Source organism: Arachis hypogaea, chromosome 19, assembly GCF_003086295.3.
Source record: "Arachis hypogaea cultivar Tifrunner chromosome 19, arahy.Tifrunner.gnm2.J5K5, whole genome shotgun sequence".
NCBI lineage: Eukaryota > Viridiplantae > Streptophyta > Magnoliopsida > Fabales > Fabaceae > Arachis > Arachis hypogaea.
Window position 1 is genome coordinate 10,763,859 of NC_092054.1, and position 18,372 is coordinate 10,782,230.

An 18,372-nucleotide genomic window follows, 5' to 3' on the forward strand; every position below is an offset into this window, starting at 1 on the left:
GTAATAGTCCTAATCTATAGAAATAAACAGAGCTCGTAACTTTAACCAAAGAGGTTTAGTGGCTCATGACTTATAGAGAAAGCAAGGGTTCTGAAAAGTGCGGCAGAGAAAAGACCTCCCCCACCTTAGAGGGTGAATCTTTTTTCCTTTTATATCTAACGTAATTTGATTTGGAAATAAAATAAATGATAAATTCTAAAATTAAAAGATATTATTTGTAAATAAAAATTACAAAAATAAAAGATAAGATAACTAATAAAGGCTAAATCCAACTAGAGATGCTCTAGAGTGTGGGCTTGGCTTCGGACTGCCTGACGCTAAACACCAGATCGGCGTTTAGCGCCCATAAGGGGCAGAGGTGTTCTGACTTGCAAGGCTTGAGATGTTTACTTTAATTAAAATAGAAAAGTAATAGTCCTAATCTATAGAAATAAATAGAGCTCGTAACTTTAACCAAAGAGGTTTAGTGGCTCATGACTTATAGAGAAAGCAAGGGTTCTGAAAAGTGCGGCAGAGAAAAGACCTCCCCCCTAGAGGGTGAATCTTTTTTCCATTTATATCTAACGTAATTTGATTTGGAAATAAAATAAATGATAAATCCTAAAACTAAAAGATATTATTTGTAAATAAAAATTACAAAAATAAAAGATAAGATAACTAATAAAGGCTAAATCCAACTAGAGATGCTCTAGAGTGTGGGCTTGGCTTCGGACTGCCTGGCGCTAAACACCAGATCGGCGTTTAGCGCCCATAAGGGGCAGAGGTGTTCTGACTTGCAAGGCTTGCTGGTGCTAAATGCCAGCTGGGCGCTAGTGCCCAAGGGGGCTACCTCAATTCTTCTTTTTTTGCTCCAAACTCTGCCAAATTACTCCAAATTTCACCTAAAATCATAAAAACACTAAAACAACTCAAAGTAGCATCCAAAGAGGATTTTTGCACTAAAATATAATAAAACTTAACTGAAAATAACTAGAAAACAAAGGGTAAAGGGTACAAGATGCTCACGCATCAGTAGCTAAATTGGACATCGTCCTCTTAAAAATTGGTGAGCGGTACAGTACCACGATCCTCACCTGGTGAGTGGTAAACCACCTCAGTACCTACCATCTGCAGGCAGTTAACCACCTCGATCCCCACAGACGTTTTCAATTGGAAAACAGCATACACGTGGGTGGTAAATAATCACGATCACCACAAAACAATTATTTCATATCAAATCTGGTGGGCGGTAAATAACCATGATCCCCACAAAATAATTTTCTTTAAGTTCTGGTGGAACATCACAAACATAAATAAAATCAATATCAATACAATTCATTCATAAATCATAATTAAATCAACTCTTATCATCATTTATCATTCACCACACATATCAACCACTCACTCAACAATTCAAACCACAAGTCTCTAATCCTAAATCATACATATCACCCAACTTATCCTAGGATCATCTAGCCTAGGTTTCCACGAAACATTACATGTTATCTATAAGAAACCAAAATCATACCTTAGCCGATTCCTTCCTAAGCCCGAAACACCACAAGCATCACCTTCTGCAATTGTCCAAGGCCCCAAACGTACACCAACAAAAAATCCAGCCACCAAAAGTCAACCCAAGCTTCCAATGTTCACTCTCAAGCTTCCAATGTTCGTTAATTTGCCTCCATAATCGCATAATTTAATCTAGTACCATATAAATACTACTAAATTAACATAGGATTTGCTATTCCAATAATTTCACAAGGGTTTGAGGATTCTCACCTTACCAACATGAAATTGAAGCAAGACCCAGCAAATTCACAAGGTCAAAATGCTCCTAAGTTCGAAACTATAGGAGGATTATATGGGTGAGAAAATATGACTTACCAACTAAATTGTTCAGTGGGTTTTGTAGAGAATTCCGAGACAAACGTGTAGCTGCTGACGACTCGTCAATTGAAGCTCCGAATTGAAAGTTATGGACGATTGAATTTTTTTAGGAATAAGGGTTAGGGTTTTAACGTTAACCAAGCTTCTTCAACGTGTTTGTAGGATTGAAGAAGAAGAAGGCTTGTCCTCGGTGTTTAATAGGTTGGGCCTTGGGTCTGGTCCAACTGGTTTGGTCTGTTGGCCCGTTTTTAGGACAAAATTTTTAAAATTAGTGTCAAAATTTGTATTTTAATTATTTCTTCCATTCTAAACTATAAAATCTAATTTTCTAGTTTTTTTAAATAATAATTAATTTATTGATTAATTATTTATTAATTTCCCAGGATTTACATGGATTACTTTGGCTTATGCGGGTTGGGGACCTGCCAGGGTCGACAGTCCGCCGAATTGACCTCTGGTCCTTATTGGGCTGGGCCAGAACAGTACCCCTAATGCGGCAAGCCGTGAGAATTGTGGTTGGCGCATTAACCTAATTTTTGTCTTCTCGCGTAGTTGGCTTCCTCTGATCGTGACCTTGGCTGCTAGGTGTATGCTTCTAGCACGTTCTTCGTGCGTGTGAGTTGCCCTTTGCCGTTGCTTGTAGGTGTCGCTTCGGTTTCTGTGCCAAGAGCATTTAATGCCCTTTATGAGTGATTTGAAAGCGCGTGAAAAGGTCTGTTATGCCCCTGACCTTTCGCGCTTCTTCTTCTCCCCTTACGATTACTTTTTTTTATTTCTGTAACTGCTATCACCGTTACTTCCCCTATTTTCTTTGCACTTTCGCCATCCTCTCCTTCCTTTCATCATTTTCGTGGATTTCATTTTTGCCTTGTACCACCTTCACTATTTCGTTTGCGACTTCCTTCATCTGCCTTTACTAGTAAATAATATTATTTATGCACTTTTTATTTTGCTTTTTGCATGTTTTTTCTTTGCTATTACATGTTGATTCTGATATTGTCATGTTGATTTTGGCCCTTTCTCATTGTTGTTATGCCTTTTCTTGTTGCTGCTTTTGTTTAGATCGAACTATTGCTTGATAGCTAGTTCTTAGGGGGTGTTGTAGGTGTCTTTTTCCTAGATTTACGCTTAGAAATGGTATAGTATAGGATAGTAGTGTCGTAGAATAACTTAGTTTTAGTTTTGGCTTGTGCCGAACTCCCGACTTCTTGTTTTAACTTAAGAGGTACCACCTATAGCTATGGTGGAGCAACCTGTTGTGAATCGTTACGCCTGGTGTACGACCGATGTTATGAGCACGTCCTCCAAGGTGACTGCGGAAGATTTACAAGAGCATTGCAACTCAAGAGCGTTATGCAGGGGTGGTCCTGAGGAAGCCAAATATGATGTTTTTGTGCTAGGCTCCCGAGAGCGTGTTTGTCAACTCAACCTTGAGGATCTCTGGGTTCCCGACTGGATGTGAGTGTATAAGCCCATGTTCACAGTTTTGGGAGTTTGGCTTCCTTTTTCTCCGTTTATCATTGGCCTCTTAAACCAGTGTGACGTTGCTCCCTCGCAGCTTCATCCGAACAGTTGGGCTGCTGACGGTCGGAATTTTCTATCGGTAAAGAATAAAAGTAATCGCGTTGTAAGTATAGTTTCTAAACCAACAGAAAATCCTTTCGTACAAACGTTTTGGTTGTCACAAGTAACAAACCCCTAAATAAATTGATAACCGAAGTATTTAAACCTCGGGTCGTCTTCTCAAGGAACTGCAGGGAAGTATGTTCTTATTATTGGTTATGAGTTTTGTAAATTGGGGTTTTGAAAGTAAAGAACAAGTAATTTAAATGACAAATAAAATAAATAAATGACTGTAAAATAAACTCTTGGCAAGGTATGAGAATTTGGAATTCCTATCCTAGTTATCCTTATCAGGTATGATGAGAATTGGATTTTAATCCCACTTAGTTAAGTCAAGTGGACTAATTAGATTGATCCTCAAGTTCTAGTCAATCCCTGTGGAAAGACTAGTTTTAGAGTGATCTAGATTAATTAGGAATCTGCCAATTTCAACCACTGCTGAGTCTGACAACTCAAGTGTTACCAATTACTTAACCAAAGCCAAAAGGAAGAAAATATCTAAATTAAATTAAAAGCATTCATAAATAGAATGAAACAATCATAAACTGAAATACCTCAAATAATATTTTAAGAAAATCAAAACATGAATGTAGCATAAGCCAAATCGAAGAGATAAATGATAATCAAAGGTATATAATAAAAGTGGAAAGTAAATAAGAGGAATATTGAACCTGCACTTGAAGAGAAGTAATCCTAATCCTAAAACCTAAGAGAGAGGAGAGAACCTCTCCCTCTAAAAACTACATCTCAACTATGAAAAATGAATAATCGGAGATCTCCCCCTGAATGGATGCATTCCCCCACTTCATAACCTCTAATATCTGCCTTCTGGACTTGGATCTGGGCCAAAAAGGACTTCAGAAATTGCTGGGGGCGTTTTCTATAATTTCTGGTGCGTGGCGTCTGTCACGCGTCCGCGTGGGTCACGCGGTCGCGTCATCTGGAGTTTTCCTTGTCACGCGTTCGCCTTGGTTATGCGTCCGCGTCATCTGTGTTCTGCTCATGGCGCGCGTCTGCGTCAGTCACGCGTTCGCGTCGCTGTCTTTTCGCGCTAGGCATGCGGCCGCGTCGTCCATGCGTTCGCGTCGCTTCCAGTTTCTTCAAAAACTCCATTTTGTGCTTTCCTTCTATTTTTGTATATTTCCTTTCCATCCTTTAAGTCATTCCTGCCTTTAGAATATCTGAAACTACTTAACACAAATCACGGCATCGAATGGTAATAAAGGGTGGTTAAAATAAATAATTTTAAAGCATAGGAAACATGTATTTCACATATATCACATAATAAGGAAGGAAAAGTAAAACCATGCAATTTACATGAATAAGTGAGTGAAGGATTGAATAAATCACCTAAATTGAGCATAATATATATCATAAAATATGGGTTTATCAGCTGCCATCCGGTGCTTCGAGATGGTTTGCGAGTACCTAGAGCTCCCGGCCTCCGTCAAAGTTTTTCTATTCTTTTTCTTACTTACAAATCCCTCCAGAGAGGGTAAGCATAAAAAGGGATACCTTTCTTTTCGGGCAGTGCAAAACCGGTGAATCTTCGGTCTTTTTTGAGGATTCGTTCCATGGTTTTGAAGAAACTTTTTTCAAAGTAGGCCAGCTCGAGGTCGTCACCCTTTTTGGCTTACCCTTGAGGGAGAAAGACGTATACCGACCTACTGGAGCTTCGGTGCCAGCTCCAATTACTTAATAAAAGTGACCTACAATGAGTTAGGTCGGCAAAACCAATAAGTCGTTGACGTTTTGCTAGCGATATTTGGTTCAAGTAACCTTAACCCTCATCTCTTGATGGGTGACCGGGAGGGCGGTCGCGATTGTGTGGGTAAGATCCTGTCTTTTATTGTTGTCTTCCTGCTTTCCCGATTTCCTGCTTTGTGCATTGCTGTTTTGCTCCCGATTTCATAAGTTGCTTTTTTCTTAACTTGTTTTTCTCCTCCTTTTGTAGCTGGGATGAACGCCGGGCCCACTTCTTTGAGTCGTTTGATGACTCATATTTTTCCTGGAGATGACGAGTATAGCTTGGACAAGTTTTCATTATGAAGGAAAAAAAACATTTGACAACGGGTTTTTCATTGACTCGCAGCTACTGCCGACACTGAGAACTTCTTCTGAGATGAGAATCTGGCTGCTCATGCGGGATGGATGTACTGAAGTCTTCTCTTGGCCGCCGCCATCTCTAGAAAAGTGGCACCAGGTTTGGCTCAGTGCTAGGTTCTAGAGGGAAAACATAGAGCTACTCAAAAAGACATTTCCAACTTGAGGCCGATGGGGAGGCCATGAGGACCCGACTTGGCGAGGGTGAGAAGAAGCTGAAGGAGGCAGCCGAAGAGATGAATCGCCTCGTTGATCGGGACCTCTGCCTCTCCAAGCAACTTAACGATGCTTAAGGTCAGGCCACTGCGGCGGAAACCAAAGTGAAAAAGTTGGAGGAGAAGCTAGCGGAGGCTGCAAATGTGAAAAAGAAAAATAAGGAGATCCTCAAGGACGCCAGGGATGCCATAGCTGATATCGAGTAGGTGATCAAGGCCCATATCTCTTTGCTTGCTCTCGACTTCGACACTTCCGTTGTTGGTGCCTTTAAGATGATTCAAGATGGCAACATTGTCGATCTGCCGAGAAAATGACATGTTTCTGAACTAATTTTTAATCAATTCACTTTTGTTATCGGGCCGATGTAATGCCCTTGTATTCCTGAACTTGTTTCTTGTTGGGCGATGCGATGCCTTTGTATTCCTGAATTTTGTATGCTTAAAAAGTCTAGTAATGACTGCTTACTGTTATATTGTTCCTTTACTTGGCCATTTAGCCGTATTATAATGGATACCTGTGCATTTTTGCGTAGGGGCTCTCGGGGTGATCAATCCTGAGAAGCTGATTTGATGACTTGGTAACAGTTAATAAATCTCAAAACAGAATACGAATGTTTTTCAAAAATTGGCCTCGTTAAAACTCCTTACCGCCGTCCCGTTCTAACGGCAAGGGGAAAAAGTACCCTTTTTTTACTAAGTCATGGCAATACAAGTAGACTTTGAAAAAAGTAAAGCAAGGTAAATTAAAATGGAAACATTTAAATGAACTTATGAGACAAAAAAAGATAATCATGTAGACGGGAGATTGTCAGACCGCTAGAAGTAAAATCTCCTATGGTTCGTTGGATTCCAGGTCCTCGGTACCTCCTTCCCGTCTAACAGCTCCAGCTTGTAAATGCCTTTTCCATACACTTCCTTTACTCTGAAGGGTCCTTCCTAGTTGGGGGGAGAGCTTCCCTTCTCCCGGAGTTGGTGGACTGATATCGTTGCATTGTAGCACGAAGTCTCCCTTTACAAACCTTTTGTTGAGAACTTTACGGTTGTTCTTTAGTGCTAGCCTTTGCTTTCACGTTGCTTCCGACAAGTGGGCCATTGCCCTAGTTTCATCTATCAAGTCTTTTTCGATCACCTCGTTGCCTTATCCCAACAGTAGTCTTGGACTTGGCTCCCCTATTTCAATGGGAATCACAGCATCCACTCTGTAGATAATCCGAAAGGGCGTCTCCTCGGTGGATGATTTTGGTGTCGTTCTATAACACCAAAAAACTGAGGCTAACTCGTCTGCCCAGGAACCCTTCCTTTGATCCAGGAGCTTCTTCAGTCCATTCAGAATAATCTTGTTTGTTGCCTCAGCCTGCTTGTTGCGGGGGTGCTCTACAGAAGAGAACTTTTGCTTGATGCCAAGGCCTGACAGGAACTCTCCAAACTTTTTGTCGGAGAACTGTGTTCCGTTATTCGACACCATGACCTTGGAAATTCCAAATCTTGCAATCACCTGTCTCCATAGGAATTTTTGACAATTCGCGGATGATATGCTTGCCTAAGGTTTCACTTCCACCCACTTGGTATAATAATCTATGGCCACAATTAGATACTTGACTTGTCCTTGGTCGTCGGGAAGGGGCCCAATAGGTCGACTCCCCATTGGGAGAAAGGCCGTGAGGCCAGGAAGGAGCTTAGCTCTTCCGTCGGTTCCTTATGAAAACATGCATTTTCTTCGCACCAACGACACTTCTTAACGAACTCATTGGCATCAGTCATCATGGAAGATCAATAATAGCCAGCTCTGATGAGCTTCCAGGCCAAGGATTCTCCCCTATGTGGTGCCTACAATACCTCTCATATACCTCCTTCAATACATACTCTTCTTGTTCGGGTTGCATACATTTTAGCAAGGGTTGGCTTAGTCCTCTTTTATATAACTGCCATTATACCACCGTGTATTTTCCGGCCTCTTTCCTTATAACCTTAGCTTTTTCCCCATTTTTCGGCAGCTCTCCTTCCTTAAGAAATCGTTGGATTGGGCTAATCCTAAAAGGAGGTTCCTCTTGGCTTTAAGTCAAGGATACGGTCACCGACGGCTCCTTTATCAAGCCTTGGATGAGAGATCGGTTTCTCCTTTCAGGCTTGGTGCTCACCAATTTTGACAAGAGGTCTGCTCTGACAACTCTCTCCCTAGATACATGTTGGACTACTACCTCCTCGAAATCTTTGTACAATTGTTTGGTTCTTTCCAAATATTTTTGCAACAGTGGTTCCCGAGCTTGGTATGTCCTGTTTACGTGGGCTGTTACAACCTGTGAGTCGATGTTAACTTCAAGCTTTTCCGCTCCGACCTCCTTGGCTAGTATTAAGCCTCCGATCATAGCTTTGTATTATGCTCGGTTGGCAGCTACCACCTGGCTTACCTACCCCTCGTTTATATACTCTCTCACCATATTTTGTATTTCTTGCATCGTCCAGACATGTTTGGTGGTTAGATGCTTCCCGAAGTCTTCGTTCAACAGGCCATTGGTGAGGCACAAACTGACAACGGAGTCCGTGAGGCCGTCAATTTTCAGACATTGATCAATCATTTGGTCCAAATACTTTCTCGTGGGTTTTCCGATGCATTGGGTCACCCCCAATAGGTTGATCGGGTGCTCTGCTTTGGCAATTTGGGTGCTGAACTATGCGAGAAACTTCTAAGAGATATTCGCAAAGACCATGATGGATCCTTGTGGTAAGGAGTTGAACCAACGAATCACCGGTCCCGCGAGGGTCACCGAAAAAGCGCGACATCTGACCGCCTTTCTGACACCTTTCAGGTTCATCTTGGCCTCGACGACCGTGATGTGCTCTTGCGGGTCTTCGGTGCCATCGTATCTCATGTGTGCTGGTTTGTCAAAGTCCTTAGGTAAGCGGACTTTGGGAATGGAGGAGTGAAAAGGAGTTGCACCGAACACTACAGGATCTCGACGTTTCCTTTTCCTCCCCTCCCTGTGTTCCTAGCTTCTCGACTTGCCGCGGGAGTAAGGGGACTGAGTTTGATTGTCAGTTTGGTCATGCCCGTCGTTCTCCTCTCTCTGGCACCTTTCTTCAGACCTCCTTACGGGGGACCAGGTGCGAGAATGACTAGGTCGGGACTCAGTGCACGAGCTAGTGTTACGGCTAACCTCGGGGTTGTAACGATCCCTTGTGGCCAAATATCTCTCCAAGTTTTAGACTCTATGCCTAGACTCTTGCATGATCCGGGAGCTATCGCTGGCAATATCGCCGAATGGATGCTTCTCTGGAGATCAATCACAGGAGGGGTCTCGGTCAAGGGAGTTTTTGGGCGCTTCCGAGAGGTCCCCGAGCTCACTCTTCTCACGATGGGCCGACCCCCAGGACTTCGGGACTCAGTGCACGAGCTACTGTTACGGCTAACCTCGGGGTTGTAACGATCTCTTGTGGCCAAATCTCTCTCCAAGTTTTAGATTCTATGCCTAGACTCTTGCATGATCCGGGAGCTATCGCTGGCAATATCGCCGAATGGATGCTTCTCTGGAGATCAATCATAGGAGGGGTCTCGGTCAAGGGAGTTTCTGGGCGCTCCCGAGAGGTCCCCGAGCTCACTCTGCTCACGATGGGCCGACCCCCAGGACTTCGGTGCCTCCACCTTCCTCTCGTACCTGCTCCGGACGAGGAATGAGTTCCATCTTCTGTCTGCGTCAAGTTCCCACAGACGGTGCCATTGTTCGTCAGTTCGTTGAGTAGGTTGGTTGGGTGAAACGGTTGATGGTGAGTAGCAGGACCTGAGTGCACTCATCATAGAGAGGGATGACGTCCACAAATGTCGGTAGTTCTACGGGTGGGGCTACCTGTAAGGACACTTCGGTGTTAAAATAAGTGTCCGTACAAAAAGGAGACTGATTAGGGTAAGAATGTGACGTACATTGGAGGAGGGATAGGTCCCTCTCTTTTTATTCCTTGTATCCGAGTGGACCCCTTTGCTTGGGTCCATTCACCTGGAAGCTTCTGCCAGCTATTCAGGACTTCCCCAAAAAATCGCGTGCCGTGTGGGTTACTTTAGCTTACACAGGTTGGAGATCTATTGGATTAGCAGTCTGTCAAATGAACCTCTGACTCTTATTAGGCTGAACCAGAACAAATTTTATTTTATTTTTTTTATTTTTATTTTTATTCTCATAGTTTATTTGAGATTATAGATTTAAATTTTAGTACCATGTTGTTCTATCTATCTGGTATGGTGAACGAATAATGGAGGTGAGGATTTTATTGTTTTATTCTATTTTATATGTTGCATACAGGTGGAGCATGGCATTACAATGCCGATATCTAATACTGTATTTAAAAAGGACAATGATAGATGTTTACTAAATTTTTAACTACTAAATTAAGTTATTATTATAAAATATATATTAAAATATAAAATATAAATTGAAAATAAATTCATAATATTTTTTATTTAAAAAAATAGACTCTAACATTTAAGTCAGTAACATAGGGAGAAAAATATGATAAATATAAAAGGAAATAGATAATTATGTTATGCAAATGAATTTTTTGAGAAGCAGATAGAATAATGAGAATTATAGAGAGCATAGAAAATGTCTTGTTTGCACGATTCTTAGAGAGAGCTCCGAGGTTAGAGTGAGAGTGTAATATTGTGCTAATAAAGGCCTAAAGCGAGATTTACGTAGTTAGAACTTAGAAGGTAGTTAGAACTGTAACACATTCAGTTACGAGAATCTGACTAATGAATATAGTTGTTGTGAGATACATTTTCAAAATCTATGAATAACCATCATGAAAAGTTGCGTTTTAAGGAGTTGTTTCTCTTCATAAAATGTATATGTTTACTCATACATATATGCTTACAAATAACACATCAAAATGACAAAAACATAAAAGAAGAAATCCATCAACAGTTATCAGATTTTCTATCTTTTATCTATCTCAACACTTTTTTTAGGTAAAAAGAAAAGGAAGGACAGAAAATATTTTCATTAGTGTAAGATTTAATTGATTGAGTGCAAAATAAATTAAACAATTTTTATTATATTTTACAAAAAAATTCACTAATAACTTATTTGCACACATCAATTTAAATTGAATTATATGCAAAATATGAGAGGTTGTCATAAAATTCAAATCTTTCTAGATACTATATCTAGCTGAATGATGATCATAAAATTAAGATTTTAGGTTATTAATTAATATCAATAATGCTCTACATCTATGTAAAAAATTTAACCAAGTCATCCAAGCACTTTTTCGTTATCGCACCTCGCCTCCTCCCCCAAGTTATGTGAAGTACACGCGCGCTCCCCTCCCCCTCCTATTAACGTAACAGAATTACGTAAAGCTTCTTCTTCAACATAAACATTCTTCAACGTTAACGATCGGATTGCGATTTTTGGATCTGCTCTGCTGCTCGTCGTTCTTCTTTTTTTTTCTCTGCTGCTCGTTGTTCTTCTTCCTATTCTTCTTCGTTTTCTTCTTCGATCTGTGGATTTATCTTCTTCGTTTTCATATTTCAATAGGCTATCGAAACAATGAATGATTCAACTTCAAATTAGTTGAATGAGATCGATTTGGATTATTCTTCTGAATTGAATCAATTGGACAAAGTTTTTATTATTGAATTGAATTGAATTGAATGTAATTACTAAATTCTAGACGCAGGTATTCTGATTTGGATTAAACTGAATTGAATTGAATGAAATGCAATCTCTGAATTCTAGATGCAGGCTTTTCGAATTTGATTATATATATACAATGTTCAAATTTGAATTTATATAATGGATAATGTTTCGTTCATTTTGTACTATACAATGGTTTCACTTTAATAACATGTTCGGTTCATTATGCAGACATTTATTTGAATTTGAATTTATATAATGAATAATATTCCGTTCATTTACTACTATACAATGGTTTCACTTTAATAACATGTTCGGTTCATTATGCAGACACTTGTTAGAATTTGAATTTATATAATGCACATTATTCCGTTTATTTAGTATTATAGAATGATTTCGCTTTAATAATGTGTTCGGTTCATTATGTAAACCAGGTGTATTGTGGATGAACAATTTGTCCTAAAGGTCGGGATGACTTTTAAGGCACTAGAAGAAATTGAAAAATTTTACAAAAATTATTCCAAACTTGCCGGTTTTTCTACCAAAATAAGGAACATGACTCAAAGTTTAGGTGTTTCTAAAACTGAATATTGATATAAACATTTTTTTCACACTAGCTTTCTGCAATAGTGCTATATACACTTTTTTTCGGTTCATCTAGTGTATTAATTTTGGTTTATTTGTGTTTTTGGGACTCTTGATGTTTGATAAATACCTTGAATCCATTCACTATGAACCTAGAACAAAACATTAGCCCAGACAGTTCCAACAGATATATATATTAACATTAGATTTTCCATTAACATTCACATATATACATTAAAGAAGAAGTGCTTACTTTTTTAAACAAGTTAAACAAATTAGTGTAATTTATAACGAGTCAAAGAAACTACAACCTATTTACTATCTATATCGCCAGATGTGAATTTATAAAAAAGGGTTGAGAGGACAGCAGATGGTTTGGAGAGTTTTATGACTTCAAATGCCTGAATCACTTGGCCTCTTATATTGTTAATTTTGTTCATTGACCGCTGAGCTTGATATATTCTGCTTCAACTCCCTCTCCATCCTCCATCAAGGGTTTTTTCCCAACATAAACCCTCATCTGGGAGATTATTAATCCCTGAAAAGGATACAAAAAGTAAAATCAGGCACAAGGAGTGATTGAATAAAACGTGATAAACATTCAATTAGTAAGAAAAATATTTTATGCATTCAAATGAACTCAAGTGAACACTTAACAATGAAGTGAATATAAATCATCAACTCTAATGAACCGAACTCCATTCATGTTTGAATAAAACGTGATAAACATTCAATCAGCAAGCAAGAAAAATATTTCTACATGCAAAAGAACTCAACTGAACAATCAAGTGAATCTAAATCACTAACTCCAATGAACCGAACTCCTTTCATGTTTGAATAAAATGTGATAAACATTCAATCAATAAGAAAATATTTTTGCATGCAAAAGAACTCAACTGAACACTTAACAATCAAGTGCATTTAAATCACCAACTCCAATGAACCGAACTCCTTTCATGTTTGAATAAAACGTGATAAACATTTCCACTCGTAAATCACCAACTCTAAAATATTTCTGTATGCAAATGAATTCAAGTGAACACTTAACAATCAAGTGAATATAAACCATCAATTACAATGAACCGAGTTATATATCACAGAAAGAAAATAACAACACATTTCCATTCGTATGCCCTAGTTATGGAGAAAAAAATGGAATCAGAATAAGTCGATCTACTAAATGCACCAACTCAATCCACTAAACCTTAAATCGAACTAGAAGAAACGCGAGTTTTGCGCAAAATTAAATGAATATAATAAAATAGTTTTTCTCGTACCTTGCGGAGTCTCTATTCTTGTTTTTGTTTGTTTTTCTTCTTCCTTTCGAAAACTTGACGCAATTCTGGAGTAGCGACAGTTTTTGTAGAGAACACGAACAAGGTTTGAGAGATTTTGAGAGAAATTTAAAATTTTTCAGAAGCGGTTTCGACAATGAAAAATGAACGTTATTTCATATTCAAACACGAATGGTAATGTTTGGTGGGATGTTCTGTGTGTGTATACACGTTTCATTTAATAAGACTGATTTTTTTTTTATTTTGGACCTGTTTAAATGAACTTGGATAAAAAATTACTTGAATGTGTAACCTACAGAATTAATATGTAAAAGGAATAATAGTAGTGGACAGAGAATTCTATTATAGGAGAAAAGATAGTTCATAAGTATGTGTGGTTAGGATTAAAAATCATTAAAGAAAATTATGTATTTTTAAAAAAAAAATATTGATTATTCATGTAAGATTCAATTGTCCGAAATTTATAATTTAATTTTCACAATAAACATCCTTAATGTATATCACAATAAAAAAAAAATTAATAAAAAATATTTTTTAATTGTTAATATATTTAATATATTTAAATTTTTTTATTTTATTCCTTTAATCAAAACCCTTAATAGGCTTGTTAACTAAATCTAAAATATATAAACAAAAAATTTTAGGGACTAATTTTTTTTATTAATTTTAATCAATATTTGACTAGTTTACTAATTTATATATATAAATTTTAATAAATATAAATTATATTAATTTGTGTATAAAATCTGATATATTAATGTGCATTAACCCAAATGTTAATATTTAGAGAAAAGGACAAATAGGTCCCTGACTCTTTGTCCCGCGGATATTTTTGTCTTTGACCATTAAAAAATACTTTTAAGTCCCTAACCTTCACAAAATTTGGACGGATCAGTCCTTTCGTCCAAATGCCTCCGTTAGAGACTGATCCGTCCAAATGCCTCCATCAAAGACTGATCCGTCCAAGTTTTATAAAGGTCAGGAACTTAAAAATATTTTTTAATAGTCAAAGACAAAAATGTTTAGGAAACAAAAGTTCAGGAACTTATCGGTTATTTTCTTTAATATTTATTAGCTTGTAGCACTGCTGATACATAAATAATAAGCACTGTCTTTTGCCCCACGCACCACTCCTCCACTCTCTTTAGAGTCCCCATATAAATGGAATGCAGCAAGTACCTAATAAACTGCAAAGAGAGGACAAGAAGCAAGATCTCATCATAATAATGAGGCTTGCTCTTACTATAAGAGCATCATCCTCTTCTTTTTCCATATCCAACCCCATTATCACTTTGTCACAAGATGAATCAAACACACCAACGTTACCTTTCAACCATTGTACCACACACTCATGGTCTCAACTTAAACCTACCTCATCAGCCAACTACATGTCCCCAAAACTTGGTCCCAAATGGAAGCAATACCAAGGAATCAACCACTGGCAAGACTTGCTTGATCCCCTTGATGATAACCTACGTTGGGAAATATTAAGATATGGACACTTTGTAGATGCAGCCTATCGTTCTTTTGACTTTGACCCTTCTTCTCCGACTTATGCCACGTGTCGTCATCCCAAAAGCTCGCTCTTAAATCGATGTGGAATTGCGAGCTCAGGATACAAATTAACTAAGAATTTACGCGCCACGTGTGGGATTCACGTGCCAACATGGGCAGATAAAATATCTAGTTGGGCATGTAGCCGGTCTAGTTGGATCGGTTACATAGCCGTATGTGAACACAAAAAGGAAATTATCCGGCTCGGCCGACGTGACGTGGTGATCGCATTTCGAGGAACGGCTACGTGCTTGGAGTGGCTGGAAAACCTACGTGCAACGTTAACTAACTTGGCTGATCAAGTGGACGGAAAAGACGATATTGGCCCTATGGTGCAAAAAGGGTTTCTAAGTCTGTACACGTCAAAAACCTCCAAGCAAGCAAGTTTGCAAGAGATGGTAAGAGAAGAGATTGGGAGAGTAATCAAATCCTATGGTAATGAACCACTTAGCCTCACCCTCACAGGTCATAGCCTTGGAGCCGCGCTTGCAATCCTAAGTGCGTATGATATAACCACCACCTTTGAGAATCCACCAATGGTGACGGTTGTTTCCTTCGGTGGGCCCCGCGTGGGAAACAGAAGATTTAGGAGAATATTGGAACAGAATGGGATCAAGATACTGAGAATAGTGAACCCTGACGATGTTTTCACAAGAGTTCCAGGGTTTGCTGTGAGTAAAGACAATGACGTGGCGGACAATGAAGATGTCCACGTGGCAAGATTGTTAGGGTGGTTACATAGGCGTGTAGAGGACATGCAGTTGGTTTATGCTGATGTTGGACAAGAGCTAAGGTTGAGTAGTAAGGATTTACCATATTTAAAGCAAGGAGATGTTGCCACGTGTCATGATCTGAAGACATACCTGCACTTGGTAAAAAGTTTTGTAAGCTCCTCGTGCGGCCCTTGCACACAGAAAACAATCAACGACATGTGGCCAAAGGCTTGGCTGTAATTGTGATTTTATATTATTTTCTTGTTTGTTTTGACTTTTGAACATAAGGTGGGATTTTTTACTGCTTGGTAAATATCTTGATGGTTGTATATATACCATGGAGGATAAAGCTTAAACTATTGTATCGAAGGCGAGAAAGTTTATGTAAAAATTATATTATTATAAACATGTAACTCTCAGTCAAATGCGATTTATAAACATGTAAACAAGCCGGGTATAAGTAGTTTTAGTTTGGTAAAATTTTTATTTTGTAAGAGTAAAATAGTTTATAAAAATTAGTTTTTAAAAAATAATTTTTTAAAGAATTAATTTTTACATACAAATCTTTTTATTGTATAAGTCTTACAAGTTCTCAATATTCTTTATTTCTAAAATGTATCTTTTATGGCACGTAGGTTTCACGCGTCTCCTTAATAGATTTTTCAATCAATCAACGCGTAAATATATAACTTCCTTTTTCGAAAGGATTTTGTTTCCTTTTTCGAATTTTTTCTGCGTTTTCTTGTCTTCTCTCTTCGATTTTTTTCATGCGTTTCTCTCTATCTTCTCCTTCGCCGTTTACATAAGTTTTTCTCTCTGTTTTCTTTTTTCGTTTTTCTCATTTTTCATTGTTTTTGAAATCAATCTCTGAAATTGTTTTGAAGCTAATGTATGATTCAACTTTAGATTGTCAGCTGAACCAGAACGAAGTGAATTTTGAATTTGAATCCAATGAAGTTTTTGAGATGTGGTTTAATTTCAGTTAATAATTGAATCTGAATATTCAGTTAATAGTTTATGATTGTGTAGTTGAATAATGCATGGACCTTGCCTGTGAAATTTGTTGTTCATTGTTTCTTATTTGAATTGAATCTGATGTACTAGTTCTGATAAATTTTCTGCATTTTATATCAGATATTTGGGTGTAAATCAGGAATATTTGGGTGTATTTTAAAAAAATTTGGGTGTATTTACAGTTTATAACTTTTCATCTCACTGGGGGTGAATTGTCTTATTCTTTTAGTTGAATTGTTTTAGTTTTTGTTTAATAATGATTCATGAATATGATTTTTGTTATTTTTTATGATGATTTTATAGTTCTATTTGCATTCTATAGTTTATGCTTGTTTTAATATGATGTATTTTGGATATATTTTGCAGCCCCTCTATGGTATTGATGGGCAATTTGTTCTTCACATACAAGTATTTTTCTCATACAAGTCTTTACAAGTCTTCTCCTCCTTTTATTATTTTGAATCCAATCAAGTGGCTGATGTATGATTCAATTCAGAAGAGAAAAATGTTGCATTAGAGGAAATATTTTTCTATATTTACAACAAATTTGGATGTAATACGAAGATATTTGGGTGTATTTTTAAGAATTTTGGGTGTATTTTTATTCTGATAAGTTCTGCCTAATTCAAAACCCTTCTTCTTCCTCTTCCTCATCTTCTACTGCTGCTTTTTTTTTCATCATCATCACCATCTTCTTCTTTCTTTTATTCATCTTTTTCTTTTTGTTTTACCTTCTCAAGTTTGTTCTTGTTTTACTCTCTTAACAAGAATAAAAACAAAAAAATCAAACAAAAAAGAAGAAGAAACACATAATGCTGCAAAATTACTTGAAAGATGGTGAACTTATATTCATTTAACTAAAAGAAAGAAAGAAATAAGGAAATGAAGAAGGAAAAAAAATATAGCATTAGAGGAAACATTTTTCTGTACAAAAATACTATTTGTACACTAAAATCAGCCACCAATGTATTTGTGTATAAATACATGTGTGGTTTAATTTATATTCAATGTATATTTGTATTCCGGTATGTATTTTATATTGGTGGCTGACTTTGGTGGCTGATTTTAGTATACACGTAGCATAACTCATTTTTGTATTTGCAGCAAATTTGGGTGTAAAACAAAGATATTTGGGTGTATTTTTATTCTGATAAGTTTTGCATAATTCAAAACTCTTCCTCTTCCTCCTCCTCCTCCTCATTTTCTGCTGCTTCTTTTTTTCATCATCATCACCATCTTCTTTTTTTTCTTATTCATTTTTTTCTTTTTGTTTTATCTTCTCAAATTTCTTCTTGTTTTATTCTCTTAACAAGAATAAAAACAAAAAAATCAAATAAAGAAGAAAAAGAAACACATAATGCTACAAAATTACTTAAAAAGAGGATGAACTTACATTCATTTAACTAAAAGAAAAAAAGAAATAAGGAAAAGAAGAAGAAAAAAATGCAGCATTAGAAAAAATATTTTTCTATACAAAAATACTATTTGTACACTAAAATTAGCCACTAAAATCAGCCACCAATCTATTTGTGTATAAATACATGTGTGTTTTAATTTATTTTCAATGTATATTAGTATTCCAGTATGTATTTTATACTGTGGCTGCTTTGGTGACTGATTTTAGTATACACGTAACATAACTCATTTTTGTATTTGCAGCAAATTTGGGTGTAAAACGAAGATATTTGAGTGTAACATAAAGATATTTGGGTGTATTTTTATTCTGATAAGTTCTGCATAATTCAGAACTCTTTCTTCTTCTTTTTTTTCATCA

The 18,372-nt window shown here is 37.3% G+C and overlaps 2 protein-coding genes across 2 annotated transcripts; one reads left to right on the forward strand and one right to left on the reverse strand.

Annotated features, from left to right (window-relative positions):
• Positions 1-6,948: 6,948 nt before the first annotated feature.
• Positions 6,949-8,591, reverse strand: LOC140182126 (uncharacterized). Its single transcript, XM_072228246.1, has 2 exons — positions 8,400-8,591; positions 6,949-7,305 (listed from the first exon to the last, which is right to left on the reverse strand). The coding sequence occupies exons 1-2, from the start codon at positions 8,589-8,591 to the stop codon at positions 6,949-6,951; spliced, it is 549 nt and encodes a 182-aa protein (XP_072084347.1).
• A 5,862-nt stretch (positions 8,592-14,453) lies between these two features.
• Positions 14,454-16,024, forward strand: LOC112776983 (phospholipase A(1) DAD1, chloroplastic). Its single transcript, XM_025821260.2, has one exon. It carries the CDS (start codon positions 14,484-14,486, stop codon positions 15,822-15,824), a length of 1,341 nt encoding a protein of 446 aa, XP_025677045.1. The 5' UTR covers positions 14,454-14,483; the 3' UTR covers positions 15,825-16,024.
• Positions 16,025-18,372: the final 2,348 nt, after the last annotated feature.

Bases quoted from the DNA above. Each gene is read 5' to 3' on its own strand.
- LOC112776983 (XM_025821260.2), top strand. From the start codon at position 14,484: ATGCAGCAAGTACCTAATAAACTGCAAAGAGAGGACAAGAAGCAAGAT.
- LOC140182126 (XM_072228246.1), bottom strand. From the start codon at position 8,591: ATGTCGCGCTTTTTCGGTGACCCTCGCGGGACCGGTGATTCGTTGGTT. The intron at 7,306-8,399 runs GTATTTGGACCA...CTATGGAGACAG, and splicing joins ATCGGAAAACCCACGAGAAA to GTGATTGCAAGATTTGGAAT.